General features: G+C 38.0%; 1 protein-coding gene across 1 annotated transcript in view; it reads left to right on the forward strand.

The window, feature by feature from the left end:
* The window catches only part of LOC126184673 (dnaJ homolog subfamily C member 2), a 187,341-nt gene that overhangs the window by 147,208 nt on the left and 20,780 nt on the right, over window positions 1-19,353 (forward strand). Inside the window, exons 6-7 of the mRNA XM_049927157.1 lie at window positions 15,078-15,291; window positions 15,594-15,832. Coding sequence (XP_049783114.1) covers window positions 15,078-15,291; window positions 15,594-15,832 — 453 coding nt within the window. The remainder of the gene's footprint in view (window positions 1-15,077; window positions 15,292-15,593; window positions 15,833-19,353) is intronic.

Raw genomic sequence — 19,353 nt, forward strand, 5'->3', positions numbered from 1 at the left:
CCCTTGTATAGACCCTCTATATACTTCCTGCAACCTCTAGTTTTCCCTTCTGTGCTCTTGATATTCGTACTGCTGCTTCTCTTTTCTGCAAAGGCCTCTTTAATTTTCCGATAGAAGCTATCTATCTTTCCTCTAGTGATACATATTTTTATATGATTACATTTGTCCTCTCACTATTCCTGCTTAGCTATTTTACACTTCCTGTCACTCTCATTTTTAGACATTTGTATTTCCTTTGGCCGTCTTCATTTGTTGCATTTTTATATTTTCTCCTTTCATCGGTTAAATTCAATATCTACTGTTATCTGAAGATTTATATTAGGCTTAGTCTTTTTTGACCTATTTGATGCTTTAGTACCTTTACTATTTCATATCTTCAAGCTACCCATTTGTTTTCTACTGTATTCCTTTAACCTGGTCTAGTGAGTCATTGCCCACTACTCCATCAGAAACTTGCAACAGCTTCTGGTTCTTGAACTTATCCAGGTCCCATCTCCGAAATTTGCTACCTTTTTGCAATTTCTTCAGTTTTAATGTACAGTTCATAACCAATAAATTGTGGCCAGAGTCCACATGTGCCCCTGGAGATGTCCTGCAGTTTAAAACCTCTTTCTGAAAGTTCTGCCTTACAATTACATAATCAATCTGAAACCATCTGATGTTTCTGGGTCTCTTCCATGTATACAACCTTCTTTTGTGATTCTTAAACCAAATGTTAGAAATGTTTAAATTATGTGCCATGCAGAATTCTACCAGGCAGCTTCCTCTTTCATTTCTTTCCCGCAGTCCATATTCTCCTATTATTTTTCCTTCTCATGTTTCCTACTACCAAATTTCAGTCACCAATAACAATTAAATTTTTGGGTCGCTTAACTATCTGAATGATTTTCTTTATCTCATCGTACATTTCATCAATCTCTTCATTGTCTGCTAAACTAGTTGGCGTATAAACTTGTACGATTTTGATGGGTGTTGGTTTTTTGTCTATCTTGCCTACTACTAAAATGCATTCACTGTGCTGTTCATAGTACCTAACCCACATTCCTATTTTCTTATTCATTTTTGGACCTACTCCTTCATTACCCCTACTTGATTTTGTATTGAGAAACACGTACTGACCTGACTAGAAGTCCTGTTCTCCCTGGCAGTGCACTTCACTAATTCCCACTATATTTAACTTCAGCCAATGTGTTTTCCTTTTTAAGTCTACTAATCTACTTACCCAGTTAATGGATCTAAAATTGCACACTCAAGCCCATAGAATACCAGTTTCGGTTTTATATTGAGAAACCTTAAGTTGCTAAGTTGTTGTTGCCTTCGTGGTCACCGTAGTCATCCAAAGTTCCATATTTATCATGCCTTTAATCAGTTAGATACAAGAAGCTAAAATTGAAACTTTAATAGCAGTGCAATTTTTCCAGCTACTTTACCTCAATTTATTTAGAATTGTTATGTTGAAAGCTAAACCCATTTTTCTGGGAGGGCTTAAAACATGTTGTTTCGTATGAGACTGATGTTGAAGGTTTAATAGAAAATGTTATATGTAAAAGATGTGTCAAATATATGCTATTTTATCTTTTCACAAAGATTGTCATTTTATCGACAAAATTGTAGACTATTGGAAAATAATAGATAAATGAAATATGGTATTCCACATCCTTGTGCTAATTTTTTTTTTTATTTATTTATTTATTTTGTGCCATGATTTTCGCGCCCAACTTTCATTCAAATTGTCTAGCATTGTTAGCCATTGGATAATAAAATACAGTTTTTTACCGTTAAAATCATGCTCTTGTTAATGAACCCAGTTTGGAAATGTTCATAGTACATACTTTTTGCAAAATCAGGGCGAACATGTGACCCCCCCCCTCCCCCCCCCCCCCCCCCCCCCCCACACACACACACACACACACACACACACACACACACACACACACACACGAGATCTTGAAATTCACACTTAGTTTATTCAGTAGAAGAAAATGGTATGTAAATGATACTTTATATTTGCAAACCTTGTGTTGTTAGGTTATTACATGCCGAGTTTCACATACATCATACCATTCTTCCAAGAGATATAATAAGCCAAATTTTGAGATTTTTTTGCAGGCAGTTTGACTGTAATTTTCTGGCTGACTGTGGCTCTTAAAATTCTTTTCATAATGACTTGTAAGAGAATGCATAAAATTGTACAATATGGCCAAATTTCATTTTCTTCAACAAGGTATAACAGGTCAGCGTTGCCAGAAATTCACACTCACTCTGTGCAAAGTCACACATGGAGTCAAACACGTGACTTTATCCTGATCAGTAGTGCTTCGATGAATGTTCAGCTTTACCCATGTTCATCGGGGACATGTATGAATGTTCACATAAAATTTCAACGGAAGCCACGACAGTCGAGCAAGGAGGCTTTGATGAGTTGCCATGGAATCACCCTTCAGTGCACACTCGTTGTACCACTATGAAACATCTGTAGTGTTGTGTGGGCTTCTATCCTGATTGGCTCCTCCCTGCCCCTCCCAAAAGAGAACCCTTAGGACTCTCCCTGACATGTACAAAATTTCATGGCACTGTGGTGGTTAGTCTGGCTGTGAACCTTCTTAGGAACAGGTCATTTGTCTGAGCTCCACTGAAATTATGCTGCACTCTAAAGTGGAACAACGTGTTAACATCAGATTCCTCACAAAATTTGGAAAAGCTGCTACAGAAACTTTGTTGAAAAACGTTTATGATGATCAGTGTCTATCTCATAACTTAAGTTTTCGAGTGGGTTAAGAGGTTCAAGAATGGTAGGGAAAACGTCAAAGATGATCCAAAATCGAGCCGTCCTTTCACTTCAAAAACTGAAGTGAATATGGAAAAGGACAGTACAGTTGTTCAAGAAGACCACTATCTGATCATTCGAGCAATTTCAGAACTTGCCTGCATCAATAAGGAAACCATTAGGCAGATTTTTTCACAGTGATCTGGGCATGACAAAAGTTCGTGCTAAAGTGATGCAGAGAATCCTGACAAATGAGCAAAAGCAACATTCAGTGGGCTACTGTGCTGACACACTCAGAAACATTGAAAATGACCCTGATTACCTCGTCAAGGTATTTGTGTGTGATGAAACATAGATATTCCAATACAATCCAGAGACTAAGCGACAACCTATGCATTGGAAGAGCGCTCAATCTCCTAGGAAGGAGAAAGTGCATATGAGCAAATCAAATTTCAAAGCAGTAATGATTGTTTTCTTCAATATCTGAGGGGCAATCTACATTGATTGGGTGCCTGAAGGTCAGAATGTCAGTCAAGCTTATTATGTAACTGTTCTGAAGACCATCCATGAACGTAGGAGAATCACTCATGGATACTTCATCAGGACAACGTGCCAGCCCATAGTGCAATGTCTGTGAAGATTTTTTTGACTAAAAACAACATTCCAGTAATGGAACATCCACCTTATTCGACTGACCTAGCACCATGTGACTTCTTTCTCTTCCCAAATCTGAAGTTGGTGCTCAAAGGAACCAGGTTCGAGTCCGTGAATGCAGTGAAGGGAAACGCAATGAGCCTCCTTGACAGCATGACAGAAAAAGGCATGCAGCATTGCTTCCAAGTGCAGGGATAGGGGAGGGGACTTCATTGAAGGGGGCAGCATTTCAGTTTTGTAGGTTTCTTCAATGAAGAGTTGGAGCATGAGTCCAGTTTCTTTATTGCTACACCTTGAAAGACCTAGTTGCAAAATCTGTCCCATACATCCTCCCACCACCACCTATGCCAGTCGGTCACAAGCATCACCTATTCAATCAATGGCAGGTCTCCTTGTGAAACCAGTCATATGATCTACAAGCTAAGCTGCAACCACTATGTTGCATTCTACGTGGGCATGACAACCGACAAGCTATCTGTCTGCATGAATGGCCACCGACAAACTATGGCCAAGAAACAGCTGTCCTTTACCCACATATCCCCTTCCATTCTAGCACTACACAGCCCTCTATTTCACCAATACATCCATTGTCTTTTTACTTCTCTCCTTTTCCGCTGGTTCTCCCTGCCCTCTGTCCAATTTCCTGACTGCACCTAGCTGCTCTACCCTCTCCTCATGTCGTCTCTGTATGCTCCCACCAAGCAGCACTTTATCGTACTCCACACCTACCCTGCTATTCCTCCCCCTCCCTGCCTCAGCCGCCTCCTTACCCCCACCACCCAGTTTGCTACTCCTATCGTGCGTTGCTGCTCGTAGTCTGGTTGTGGCGTTTGGAGACTGAGGTTGTGTGTGTGTGTGTGTGTGTGTGTGTGTGTGTGTGTGTGTGTGTGTGTTTTGTCTGATTCTGATGAAGGCCTGTTTGGCCGAAAGCTTTGTTTGACAGCCTTTTTGTTGTGACTATCCGTGACTTAACATCTCCACTATGTAGTGAGTAGCAACTACCCTTATAAATATACTCACTAATAGTATCACAGGAATCATGTTCCTGTTTCATCAAAATAACATAAAGTTTATACATAATACAAACATTTAGGTCTTCAGGCAAGTATTTTCTGTTTGGAGCAGAAACTTTACAGCAGTGGTACTCGTGTACTGTGAAACTTTTAATATGATTTACAATTAAGTTATATGTATGGTCACTAGTTTTGTTGGGTCAGTTTGCATGATGTCCCTGATCATCAAATTTTGGCGTTCCTTCACTCTGCTTCTTTTCTACTGCCCTAGAAACTCTCCCATTATTAATCCTAAGCAAGGATATGAATGCTTTTTTACAAATTCTTTTGTCATAGCCCTGAACTGAAATGTACTCACGTCTGTTCTGCCTCCTGCTTGCATTTCTGTTAGCATCATACCATTTCTTAACACCATTTACTTTGACACGCCCACTAAGAAATGCATTTTTCATGCTAAAATCACCAGTATTACAGAACTGCTTGATGTTCTTCACTAAAATATTCATATCACTTATGTTCACAACCACGTTGTAGACCATGTATACGGTTGTTGACTTTCTTGCCAGTTCTACCTACATACTCCACTCCTGTGTACCTTTTCTTCTTTTTAATGCTTCTTGCCCCTGAATTTACATTCCTTATTCTTTTTCTTGCACAATTTCCTGAATTTTTACTGTAATTTTCGTACTTTTTCAATGCTGGAAGAATCACAATTACTGCAAACGTCAGCCATCTTGGTTGTTGTTTTTTACACATGACTTTTGGTTCTCACTTTTCATTGGCTGTATGACATTGAACCAGTGTTGTGCCCAAAGAGGAATGAAATATTTTTTAGGAGAAACATTAAATGCTTCATAACAAGTTACATATTATGAATTGAGCTAACCAACTAGGTAGGTAGTTAGTTCATACCATAGGCAACAGATGGAGCCAATATTTCAGTTTTCACATCTGAAAGCTACCTGGTAGAATTTTCCACGGAGCATAATTTAATCATTGCTAACATGGTTTAAGAATCATGAAAGAAGGTTGTATATGTGAAAAGACCTGGCTGGAGACACCAGATGCTTTCAGATTGATTATATAATGGTAAGACAGAGGTGTCGGGTACAAATTATAGTTGTAGAACTTCTCCAGGGGCAGATGTGGACACTGACCCCAATTTATTGGTAATGAACTGTAGATTAAAACTGAAAAATTGCAAAAGGGTAGCAAATTAAGGAAATGTGACCTAGATAAGTTGAAAGAACCAGATGTTTTTGAGTGTTTCAGAGGGAGCATAAGGCAACTATTGACTGAAATTGTGAAGAAGATCAAAAGACGACAAATAGGTAGGTTTGAATAGTGAAATAGTGAAGGCAGCGGAGGATCAAATAGGGAAAAAGACAAGGCCTAGTAGAAGTCCTTGAATAGCAAAGGAAATATCGAATTTAATGGATGAAAGGGGAAAATATAGAAATGCAACAAATGTAGCAGAAAAAGAGACTGCAAACATCTAAGAAATAATATTTACAGGAAGTGAAAATGGTTGAGCAGGAGTAGTTAGGGAACAACTGTAAGAATATAGGAAACACATACAAACAGGGAAAGATAGTTACATCCTACAGGAAAATTAAAGAGGCCTTGGGAGAAAAGAGAAGCAGCTGTATGAATATCAAGAGCTCAGATGGAAAACCAATGTGAAGCAAAAAGCAGGGAAAACCAAAGCATGGAAGGAGTATATAGAGGGTCTATACAAAGGAGATGAACTTGATGGCAGTATTATCAAAAGGAAGGATGAAGTACATGAAGATGAGATGCGGGATATGACACTGCAAGAAGGATTTGACAGAGCACTGACAGATCTAAACAGAAACAAGGCCTCCAGAGTGGACAGCATTCCATTAGAACTGTGATATCCTTAGGATAGCCAACCATGACAAAACTATCCCATCTGGCATGCACCATGCATGAGACAGGCGAAATACCTTCATACTTCAAGAAGACTGTAGTAATACCAATCTCAAAGAAAGCATGTACTGACTGGTGTGATTATTACTTAACTATCAGTTTAATAAGTCATGGTTCCAGAATACTAATGTGAATTATTTACTGAAGAATGGAAAAACTGGTAGAAACCAATTTCAGCAAAGATATGTTTGGATTCTGGAGAAATGTAGGAACATAAGAGTCAATTCTGGCACTACGACTTACCTTAGAAGATAAGTTAAGGAAAGGCAATTGTACATGGATAGCATTGGTAGACTTCAAGGAACCTTTTAACAATGTTGTCTGGAATACTCTCTTTGAAATTTTGAAGGTAGCAGAGGTAAAACACAGGGCGTGAAAGGCTGTTTACAACTTGTACAGAAACCAGGTGGCAGTTATATGGGTTGAGTAGCATGGAAGGGAAACAGTGGTTGAGAAGGGAGTGGGACAGAGTTTTAGCCTATCCCTGATGCTATTCAGTCTGTACATTGAGGAAGCTACATTCAGGTCTGGCCTTGTTGATGACTCACTGTGTGCAATATCTATCTGTAGGCAGTTGACTGTTGCTAGGTGCGATAGTTCATTCAGTTTCAGTGTGAAACAACTTGTTTCTAACTCAATCAAAAAGTGTCATTGTACACACATTTGTTTTATAAATTTGCAACAGTGCTCTTCTTACACATTAAAGTGTGTGAAACACACGTACTACACAAATACTACACCAAATAGACGTAAACACTTAACGCTGTCCTTACAACTAAATATTGAGCACAGTGATTGATTGGATTGGAACAGCTGACGTTGACTGCACCATGGAAGTAGAATTAACTGATGACCAAATCATTGTCAGTAACTTGAACAACCAGTGAACATGAGAAACATGACAGTGAGAACAAAGACAATGAATCTACGGCTTAAGTATTGTGTACAGATGCTAAAAATGCATTTGATATAGCTCTTCAGAACAGAGCTCTATGTCTATCCCAATACACATTTTGTGGATTGGGAAATGTCGGAACAACGCATAAAAATCAAGATGGTTGTCCACTAAGCAAAAGAACATTACAGACTTTTTTCCTTCCTGCTTAAGAAAGGAACATTTTTTGCTGTGTGATTTATCATGTTTTAAACAGTTCAGTGCAAATCAGTTGTTTGCCAGTGCAGCACTGTAGTTAGGTATGTATGGATTTTAAACTTTCACTCTCGGTAACAGTACCTTACCATACAATACAGATGTAATTTATAGTATTGGCACAACCGTACATTACATTTTCATGGAAAATTTTTCAGTGTGTCAACGGTTTCTTTTCATTCTGTTACTGTTTTAAATGTAACAATATTTCAGACAGTATTTCCAGTTTGAAATTAAAGTTGTTCTGTACTGTTTTGTGATGTTGTGGGTCAATAAAAGTGTTCCTCTGATAATGTGAACATTTCTGGCTTCTGACCGTGCTCCCAGTTCTGTAGGGGACACATAGCAAGGTTCTACTTTGTTACTATGAGGGTCATTCAATAATTGGTCTGGGGAAAAACTGTTAGTAGGCCAAGTTTGGTGCTTTTATGGCTTTAAGTTGGAATTACTAGTTTGATATATCAACATTGCTTTGTTTATAACCTCAAAAATACATTTCAAGATGGCGAGTCCACTTGATATGTCCACATTAGTTGAACAACATTCTGTTATTCATTTTTTACTTGCTGAAGGCGAGAACCAGTGAATATATGTTGTAGAATGTTTAAAGTTTATGGTGAAGTTTGTATGAATTATACAAATTTTTACGAGTGGGTAGAGCAGTTCAAAAATGGTTGTGACTGACGAACACCGTTCGGGCCGACCAGTTGCTGTTTCAACTCCCTCACTTCAAAATCGAATTTATGACATTATTCGTGCTGACCACCGTGTGACTGTGCAAGTGATAGTTGATAAGGTCCAAGTTAGTACTGGTACAGTTCATAACATTATCTGTAACAAGCTAAAGTACCGTAAAACATGCGCAAACATGTCCCAAAGGAGTTGACACAGCTACACAAGGAAACAAGGTTCAGAGTGTGCACAGATCTAAAGAAACATTATGAAAGAGATGGTGAGCACGTCCTCAACAAAATTTTAACTTGTGATGAAACTTGGGTTCACAATTACGAGCCAGAATCAAAAAGACAAAGAATGGAGTGGTAGCATACCAACTCACCTGTCAAGAAAAAATTCAAAACCCAAGCATCAGCAGGAAAAGTCATGTTGATGGAGTTTTGGGGTGCTGAAGGTCCAGTTTTTTTTTTAATATCTCAAAGAGCAGTGTATAATGAACAACCAATACTACTCCGATTTGCTTTTAAACAATGTGAAGCCAGTTATGAGAGAGAGAGAGAGAGAGAGAGAGAGAGAGAGAGACGACGTGGTTCTCCATCAAGACAACACACGTCCTCATAATGCACAACTAACCTGTGAAACCATCGACAGAAAGGGCTGGGAAGTATTGCTTCATCCCCCTTACAGTCCTGACTTAGCAGCTAGTGATTTCCATTTTTTTGGTGTTCTGAAGGAGGCATTACATGGGAAGAGGTTCCAGGACAACAAGGACGTGAAAAAGTTTGTGAGAAATTGTTTCAAGAATCAAGATAAAGAGTTCATTGCAGCCAGAATAAAAAAAGCTTGTAGCCCATTGGAACAAGTGCATAAATGTTCAAGGGGATTATGTTGAAAACTAGAAAAAGTATTGTTTTGTAAAAATAAATGCTTTTTTTCTCCAGACCAATTTGTCTCTTTAATTAGTGAATGAATGACCCTTGTATTATTATTATTGTTCTTTCCTGTCTCAGACATTATGTCTGGTTAAAAATGGAAAGCAACGCGGACCTTGATCAAGCGTGACTTCCTTTTGACTGTACGGTATATGTTACATTGCATTTAGGAACTTTTGGGTAATCGAACATGTATCAATAATTACAGATTTCTGTAGCTGTATATATACGTTTGGATGTAGCTGTATTGCATTGATGTACTGGTGGATATTGTGTGGTATGACTCCTTTAGTTGATAGTATAATTGGTATGATGTCAACTTTATCCTGATGCCTCATGTCTTTGACTTTCTCAGCCAGATGAACGTATTTTTCAATTTTTTCTCCTGTTTTTTTCTGTATATTTGTTGTACTGAGTATGGATATTTCGATTAGTTATATTAATTTCTTCTTTTTATTGGTGAGTATGATGTCAGGTTTGTTATGTGGTGTTGTTTTATCTGTTATAATGGTTCTGTTCCAGTATAATTTGTATTCATCATTCTCCAATACATTTTGTGGTGCATACTTGTATGTGGGAACGTGTTGTTTTATTAGTTTATGTTGTATGGCAAGTTGTTGATGTATTATTTTTGCTACATTGTCATGTCTTCTGGGGTATTCTGTATTTGCTAGTATTGTACATCCGCTTGTGATATGATCTACTGTTTCTATTTGTTGTTTGCAATGTCTGCATTTATCTGTTGTGGTATTGGGATCTTTAATAATATGCTTGCTGTAATATCTGGTGTTTATTGTTTGATCCTGTATTGCAATCATGAATCCTTCCGTCTCACTGTATATATTGCCTTTTCTTAGCCATGTGTTGGATGCATCTTGTTCGATGTGTGGCTGTGTTAGATGATACGGGTGCTTGCCATGTAGTGTTTTCTTTTTCCAATTTACTTTCTTCGTATCTGTTGATGTTATGTGATCTAGAGGGTTGTAGAAGTGGTTATGAAATTGCAGTGGTGTAGCTGATGTATTTATATGAGTGACTGCTTTGTGTATTTTGCTAGTTTCTGCTCGTTCCATAAAGAATTTTCTTAAATTGTCTACCTGTCCATAATGTAGGTTTTTTATGCCGATAAATCCCCTTCCTCCTTCCTTTCTGCTTAATGTGAATCTTTCTGTTGCTGAATCTATGTGATGTATTCTATATTTGTGGCACTGTGATCATGTAAGTGTATTGAGTGCTTCTAGGACTGTGTTACTCCATTTCACTACTCCAAATGAGTAGGTCAATATTGGCATAGCATAGGTAATTATAGATTTTGTCTTGTTTCTTCCTGTCAATTCTGTTTTCAGTATTTTTGTTAGTCTTTGTCTATATTTTTCTTTTAGTTCTTCTTTAATATTTGTATTATCTATTCCTATTTTTTGTCTATATCCCAGATATTTATAGGCATCTGTTTTTTCCATCGCTTCTATGCAGTCGCTGTTGTTATCCAATATGTAATCTTCTTGTTTAGTGTGTTTTCCCTTGACTATGCTATTTTTCTTACATTTGTCTGTTCCAAAAGCCATATTTATATCATTGCTGAATACTTCTGTTATCTTTAGTAATTGGTTGAGTTGTTGATTTGTTGCTGCTAGTAGTTTTAGATCATCCTTGTATAGTAAATGTGTGATTTTGTGTTGGTATGTTCCAGTAATATTGTATCCATAGTTTGTATTGTTTAGCATGTTGGATAGTGGGTTCAGAGCAAGGCAGAACCAGAAAGGACTTAATGAGTCTCCTTGGTATATTCCACGCTTAATCTGTATTGGCTGTGATGTGATATTACTTGAATTTATTTGGATATTAAGTGTGGTTTTCCAATTTTTCATTACTATGTTTAGGAACTGTGTCAATTTAGGATCTACTTTGTATATTTCCAATATTTGTAGTAACCATGAGTGGGGTACACTATCAAAGGCTTTTCGGTAATCAACGTATGCGTAGTGTAGCGACCTTTGTTTAGTTTTAGCTCGATGTGTCACCTCTACACCTATTATCAGTTGCTCTTTACATCCTCGTGCTCCTTTGCAACAGCCTTTTTGTTCTTCATTTATAATTTTGTTCTGTGTTGTATGTGTCATTAATTTCTGTGTAATGACTGAAGTTAATGTTTTGTATATTGTTAGTAGGCATGTTATGGGGCAATATTTTGCTGGGTTTGCTGTGTCTGCTTGATCTTTAGGTTTCAGATAAGTTATTCCATGTGTAAGTGTATGGATCTGCAATGTAACTGTTAAATAATTTAGTTAGATGTGAATGTGTTGAGGTGAACTTCTTTAGCCAGAAATTTGCTATTTTATCTTTTCCAGGGGCTTTCCAATTGTGCATAGAATTAATTGCTCGGATGACTTCATGTTCCAAAATTATCACTTCAGGCATTTGTGGTATCATCTTGTATTTGTCTGTTTCTGCTTGTATTCACTGTGCATGCCTGTTATGTTGTATCAGGTTTGACCATATGTTGCTCCAGAAGTGTTCCATGTCTGTTATGTTTGGTGGATTGTCTATTTTAGTGTGTGTGTTATCTATTGTCTGGTAAAATTTCTTTTGGTTTGTGTTGAATGTTTGGTTTGTTTTGTTTCCTTCTATTTTCACTTTTTTTGTATCTTCTAAGTCGTTTGGCCAATGCTTGTAATTTCTGCTTCTATTCATCTAATTGCTCTATCGCTTCTTGTTGTGAGATTTTACCTAACCTTTTTCGTTTTTTGTCTGATATTTCATTTCTTATAAATTGTGTTAGCTGTCCAATGTCTTTTCTCAGTTTTTCTATTCTGATCTGTAGCCTGTGTTGCCATGCTGGTTTTGTGGGTTTCTTCTGTGTGTTGGTTTGTTCTGATCTCTGCCTAGTGTGTATATTTAGTGTAGTGAGTGCCCCTACATAAACCAGTAATTGTAACTCTTCCATAGTTGTATTTTCATTTATTTTGTTGTGTATGATTGTGTTGATAGTTGTTATTGTTGTTTCGACTTGTGGGTTATTTGGTGGTCTATGCAAGAATGGTCTAATGTCTGTATTTGTGTCTTTGTATTCTATATATGTTAGCTGAAATTTTTCTTCTATATCTAACATGTGTGTCACTTCATGTTCTATTTGTGCTTGTTCTGGTGGCCGTTTTAAGATTTTGTTTTCCTCTGATTGTTTAATTGTTGCGTGGTGTTCTTTGTTTGTTTGCTCTGGGTCGTTTGAGTCCATTACTGTATTTTCTTCTTCTGATTGCACATTATTTTGTTCCAGTATTTGTTGTACTTTTTGTTTGATGTTTTCTAATTCTGACTGGGGTATCCTGTTATTTTTTATTATTACACGGATCTGATCAGCTAGTCGAATTTTAATTCTGGGTATTTGGTAATAAATTTTGTGTATACTTGTGATCTGTATCCAGTTGTGTTGGCTCCTAAGTTTGTTGCTTGGTAATAACAGAACATGAGGTGTCGGTTAACTTCATCTGGTCATCTCATCCTCTGTCTTTGTTTTCCTTCTAGAGTGGTTGCAGGAAGCATATCCTGCAAAACACCTCTATTTGGATTTAAATCATTTTCCGTGTGGCTAGCAGTGTCGTTACCATTGTGGACGGGCATAGGGTTAAAGCGTCGTCCCCGACCATGGCAGCGCTTGTCTGAGGCTTCATTAGTTCTGTCCTGAACCAACTAATCACACTAAAAGGGGGTTAACCGTATTAGTGGTTTCTTCTTTTCGTCGCCTTTTATGACTGGCAGAACATACCGAAGGCCTATTCTTTTCCCAGCCTCCATGGGGTTTATTATTGTTATTATTATTATTATTATTATTATTATTATTATTATTATTATTATTATTATTATAGCTTCATATTGACCAAATAGGAAAGTATGGTACATCTGTAAAGGGGACTGCATATAGGACACCATTGCAACCTGTTCTTTCAGTATTGCTTCAGTGTTTGGGATCCACACTAGGTTGGATTAAATGAAGACATGAAAGGAGTTCAGTGGTGGGCTGATAGATTTGTTACTGGTAGGTTCAGGCAACATACAAATATTATAGAGGTGCTTCAGGAACTCGAGTGATAATCCCTGGAGGGAAGACAGTGTCCTTTTTGAGGGACACTATTGAGAAAATTTAGAGAACCAACCTTTGAAGTTGGCTGCAGAGCAATTCTACTACCGCCAACATACATTTTGTGAAAGGACCCTGAAGATAAGATACATGAAGTAAGGGCTCTTACGGAGACATGTAGATGGTAGGTTTCCCTTGCCCTATTTGCGACTGGAAAAGGAAAGGAAATAACTAGTAGTGGTACAGGCTACCCTACGCTCTGCATCATATGGTGGTTTGCAGAGTATGTATGTGGATGTGGATCACATAACAACTTCAGTTCCTCTGCTGTTTTTGTTGTTGCTTATTCTGCCAGTACTCCTTCATCTTCTCCCCATTATGCCTATTTCTATCTTTTGTCCATGTTTTTCCCAATTTGTTATTTCTTCTGCCTTGAGAACCTTCGCACTTTAGTATTTTATTCTTAAGAAGTTAGAAACCTTGAGAGAGAATTAATAGAAAACAAAACAAGGTAAAAAATAAAAATACAATTAAAAATAAGGGAGAGATTTGTTGCTATAACTAAAATAAGTGTAGGTGCAGACAGTTGCTATAAAAGTTTCTAAGTAATCCTAATGGCTATTGAACGCTACATCTCTTATCCTTTCCACACTAGCTTCAGGAACCAAAAGCAAATCAACATTGTACTAGAGTATTTCCTGTTGTACTAGTATTGGGGATCCAGTCTCCTTTTGAAACTAATTTCAGTTTGGCCGATTGGAAGACAATGTAGTGTTGGATCCAGATAAAAGCTGAGAATTCAGTAGACCTATTTTCCTTCACTTGATTTATTTTTGTATCTGTATTGAACTGTTTCCTTCTTCTGTGACACATTGTATCCTTCTATCCTTGAGCACACATTAGTTAGGACAGCTTCATAAGGTGTCGGGTGTAGATTTCCACGTGCTTAAGAATGGCTGGCTCTTTCCCTTAAAAGTAAATATCAGTAGTCATCCTGTCTCATGTTTAAGTAAAACAATTTTAAATTTGCTTACTTTACTCTCACACTTTCGCTATTTTTTTTCAGGACTATTACGCTTTTCTGAACTCTCTCTCTCTCTCTCTCTCTCTCTCTCTCTCTATCTCTGTGTGTGTGTGTGTGTGTGTGTGTGTGTGTGTTGCAGGGGGTCTTTCTGTCTTGTATTTCTTATTATTTAATGTTTTACAGAGAATTATTTGATCTACTATGTTCTATTTTTCTGCTGTAATATAACTCAGAGAACAACATTTTTTCATCCACCTTTTGTGTATACTTCAATAACAAAAATTTCTGTTTTCAAATGAAATAATTCAAACCCATCAAAAAATGTTAGTAATCACGTGAGGCCAGAGTTTCTCTTGGTGTATCCAGTGTTCAGATAAATTAGGGAATGCAGCCAGATGTTGATGTCGACAGCTGCCAATATTTAGACAGGAGTACACCCTGCCATTTTCAAGACAAAATTGCAGCAAGTAAATGTTGTGCAAGGAATTTAAAACTTCAGTTTGCAGAGAAACTCTGGAAAGATTAAAAAAAAAAACACACACACACACATACACACAGTAAACACTAGTGCCATCACAAACCAAAAATGACCTACATCAGTCTGCAAACTGAGGTTTTAAATTCCCTTGCACAGCACTTACTTTTGCCTTGAAAATGGCAGGGTAAGCTCCAGTCAAAATGTCTGCCATTGTCAATGTCATCATCCGGCTGCATTCCCGTAAGTTATTTGAACATTAGAAGTCGTGCTTTTCTGTAATAATGCAGTTAGTGCCGTTGTTAGGATGTGTGACTTTGCTTAGAAGCATAATTTTATGTGCTCTTGAACTTCTGTTCCAGACGTGAAGAAAGGAAATGGATAGAGAAACAAAATAAATTTTATCGTGCAAAGAGGAAGAAGGAAGATATGACACGGATTCGAAATCTTGTAGATAGTGCATATGCTTTAGACCCTCGAATAGCAAAATTCAAACAAGAAGATAAAGATCGAAAAGAAGCGGCAAAACAGGCAAAACGAGAAGCTGCTAGAGCCCGACAAGCGGAGGAGGAAAGAGTAAGAAAAATATATGTATCTTCTCTATGCGTAATTTTGCAACTTGTATTTTCTGATTTATTTTTTGTGAAGTTTTGTATCTCCAATGACAAACTGCATAACTGTTTTCATGATTTATTTAGTTTTCATGATTTATTTAGTTTTCAATGTATTTAGTTGCTGCTAATTTTTCATTGTAGTCTGTCATTTATACCTCCATCTAATCTCCTCTCTGTCTCACTGTAGCAGGAGTTTTTGAACAGTTATAAAAGTTTTCTCTCCATTCTTGGTAATATATGTATGAATTTTTGTGTGGCTTGCAGAAACTTCAGGAAGCTCAAGAAATAGAGCTGAGAAAAAAGGCTGAGATAGAGGCGGTTGAAAAGGCTAGATTAAGTGCTCTTAAAGCAGAGAGAGAAGCACAAAAGAAGACACTGAAAGTTAAGCGTGCAACATTACGAAAACTTGTGAAATCTAATGATTATTATATTCAAAATGAAGAAGAACGTGTTCGACACATGGCAAGCTTGGAAAAACTATGTGAGGTTCTTAAACCTGAACAGTAAGTGTCATATTTTTTGTATAATATATAGGAAAGTGAGACAGACCTGGATTAAATCAGCGAGGTAGATTAATCAGTGTGGGCTGGTACATGGGCCAGCCTGAGTGTGGTTTTTAAGTGATTTCCCACGTTTGTTGTGGTAAATGCTGGACTGGTCCCCAAATTCTGCTTTACAGAATATGATACACAAACAGTTAAAATATGATACACACACAAAACAAATTTGACTTGATTCACAAACAGATGGTGCACACAACTTACATCCCTTAGGTTACTTTGATGACTGTGTCATCAGGAAGTTCAATATAAAATAACATTTACCAATTCTGAAAAAGTTGCCCTTGTACTAGACTGGGCAGAATGCTAGTGAAAAGAAAGATTTTTATTACAAAGCAATTACAAGCTACTTAGATTTTGGCTTCTGGCAACAAAATTTTTGCAAACCTATTAAGTCCTTTTCCACATTATATAAAAATCCAGTTCTTTGATTGTTCTGGAGAATCTTCTACCACACTCTTGATGAGTCTTTTTGTGGCATCATTAACGCTTTCACTGCTGTGGACATGTACAGGGTTATTACAAATGATTGAAGCAATTTCACAGCTCTACAATAACTTTATTATTTGAGATATTTTCACAATGCTTTGCACACACATACAAAAACTCAAAAAGTTTTTTTAGGCATTCACAAATGTTCGATATGTGCCCCTTTAGTGATTCGGCAGACATCAAGCCGATAATCAAGTTCCTCCCCCACTCGGCGCAGCATGTCCCCATCAATGAGTCCGAAAGCATCGTTGATGCGAGCTCGCAGTTCTGGCACGTTTCTTGGTAGAGGAGGTTTAAACACTGAATCTTTCACATAACCCCATAGAAAGAAATTGCATGGGGTTAAGTCGGGAGAGCGTGGAGGCCATGACATGAATTACTGATCATTATCTCCACCACGACCGATCCATCGGTTTTCCAATCTCCTGTTCAAGAAATGCCGAACATCATGATGGAAGTGCGGTGGAGCACCATCCTGTTGAAAGATGAAGTCGGCGCTGTCGGTCTCCAGTTGTGGCATGAGCCAATTTTCCAGCATGTCCAGATACACGTGTCCTGTAACGTTTTTTTCGCAGAAGAAAAAGGGGCCGTAAACTTTAAACCGTGAGATTTCACAAAACACGTTAACTTTTGGTGAATTGCGAATTTGCTGCACGAATGCTTGAGGATTCTCTACCGCCCAGATTCGCACATTGTGTCTGTCCACTTCACCATTAAGAAAAAATGTTGCTTCATCACTGAAAACAAGTTTTGCACTGAACGCATCCTCTTCCATGAGCTGTTGCAACCGCGCCGAAAAATTCAAAGCGTTTGACTTTGTCATCGGGTGTCAGGGCTTGTAGCAATTGTAAATCGTAAGGCTTCTGATTTAGCCTTTTCCGTAAGATTTTCCAAACCGTCGGCTGTGGTACGTTTAGCTCCCTGCTTGCTTTATTCGTCGACTTCCGGGGGTTGCGCATGAAACTTGCCCGCACGCGTTCAACTGTTTCTTCGCTCACTGCAGGCCGACCCGTTGATTTCCCCTTACAGAGGCATCCAGAAGCTTTAAGCTGTGCATACCATCGCCAAATGGAGTTAGCAGTTGGTGGATATTTGTTGAACTTCGTCCTGAAGTGTCGTTGCACTGTTATGACTGACTGATGTGAGTGCATTTCAAGCACAACATACACTTTCTCGGCTCCTGTCACCATTTTGTCTCACTGCGCTCTCGAGTGCTCTGGCGGCAGAAACCTGAAGTGCGGCTTCAGCCGAACAAAACTTTATGAGTTTTTCTACGTATCTGTAGTGTGTCGTGACCATATGTCAATGAATGGAGCTACAGTGAGTTTATGAAATCGCTTCAATCATTTGTAATAGCCCTGTATTCACGTCTCGCTCCGCCGTTCACCAGGTGCTGTGGATGTGTATACGCACATTGTTCAGATTTTCTTATAGTCTGTATGTATCCCAAACTGCCAACCTCTCACTGCATATCCGGTGAATATAAAAAAAAGTTGCAAGTATTTATCGTTCAACGTATGTGCTCTTTGTGTGCCATTATTGACAAAAAAAGGCCTTGTTTTTATATCTTTAACTGTTTAAGAAATATGATGATTGTTGTGACCACATAATTCCCGATATGCAGAGATGGGAATGGGTACATTGTGCATGACCATCCGTCATACGTAAAAATCGATAACTCGAGAATGAAATGAAATATTGTACTGCACTCAGTTTTAAATAAGATTTTGGTATCGTACCTACATTTCATATACTGTAATGTATGAGCTAAAATTACCTCAGTGCATTTTTCCCTCTGAAAACTCTTCAAAATTTCTTGTGATGTTTTAGTTAATTTTATGCAGTGCAGTACCTGTGCTGAATAATGAAAAGAATTTCAGTCTTTTATTGAGCAAAGATACCAGACTGTAAGATGTACAAAAATAAATTTTTTCAGCTAATGGTTTTCTTATAATTGGATAATAATTATTTCATTGCAGCCAGAACGCCATCACTCCTCAGCACATTAAGCAGCATTTGGCGAGCAGTACAGTCATGAGAAAGTCGCGCTCAACACCGAACACATCTGTAGCAGCGGAGGGGTTAAATGACCCACTTCATTATTTTAGCTTTTATTTTGCTGCAATGTCGGGTCCTTTAACTAGGTCAAATAATTTTATGTTGTTTTGCTTTTTATTTGCCATTCTGCATGACAATGTCCTTCACTGCTCCAAAAATTGTATGTTACTAGTATTTTGAAGGCTCCCTCATCTTTGCTCATTTATTTATTTTATTTTTTGTCAGATCCAGGTTTCACATGCATATGTTGGTACAGCTTGTGTAAGTGACAGGCACGTATTTTGATTTTGTTAGAGATACAATGATGAGCTAAAACATTGTGCCCACCAGCATAATAGCATGTTGATGAGCCAAAATATTGTGACCATCTGCATAATAGCATGTTGGTCTACCTTTGGAATGTAGTACAGCAGCAATTCTGCATGGCACAGATTCGACAAGTTGATTTCCAGGTGTATGTACTACCTGATGCCTGAACACAGGTTGTCAATTCCCATAAATTACAAGCCATTGGTTTGTCGGTGCAGAGGTGACACATAGTAGAGTCCCACACGTTCCATTGGGTTACGATCAGGCAGATGTAGTGGCCGAGATATCAGTGTGAATTCGCTGTCGTGCTGCTCAAGTCAGTGTAGCACAGATCTGGTCTTATGACACAGACAGTTATGCTGCTGAAAGATGCCATTACCATTGGGGAAAAATCTTGGATGAAGGGATGCAGGTGGTCTGTAATAATGGTCAAGCAGTGCACAGCTATCAGTGTGCCTTCGATTACTATCATAGCCAGTGACACAGTGCATATTGCAAACAATCATTTGCTTGGATGGCAGCATACCTGGACATGACTATCAACTTAGTGTAACAAGATACATGATTCATCCAACCGGGTGAAATGTTTCCATTGTTTGTGGTGT

The sequence above is a fragment of the Schistocerca cancellata genome, chromosome 4 (genome assembly GCF_023864275.1).
Source record: "Schistocerca cancellata isolate TAMUIC-IGC-003103 chromosome 4, iqSchCanc2.1, whole genome shotgun sequence".
NCBI lineage: Eukaryota > Metazoa > Arthropoda > Insecta > Orthoptera > Acrididae > Schistocerca > Schistocerca cancellata.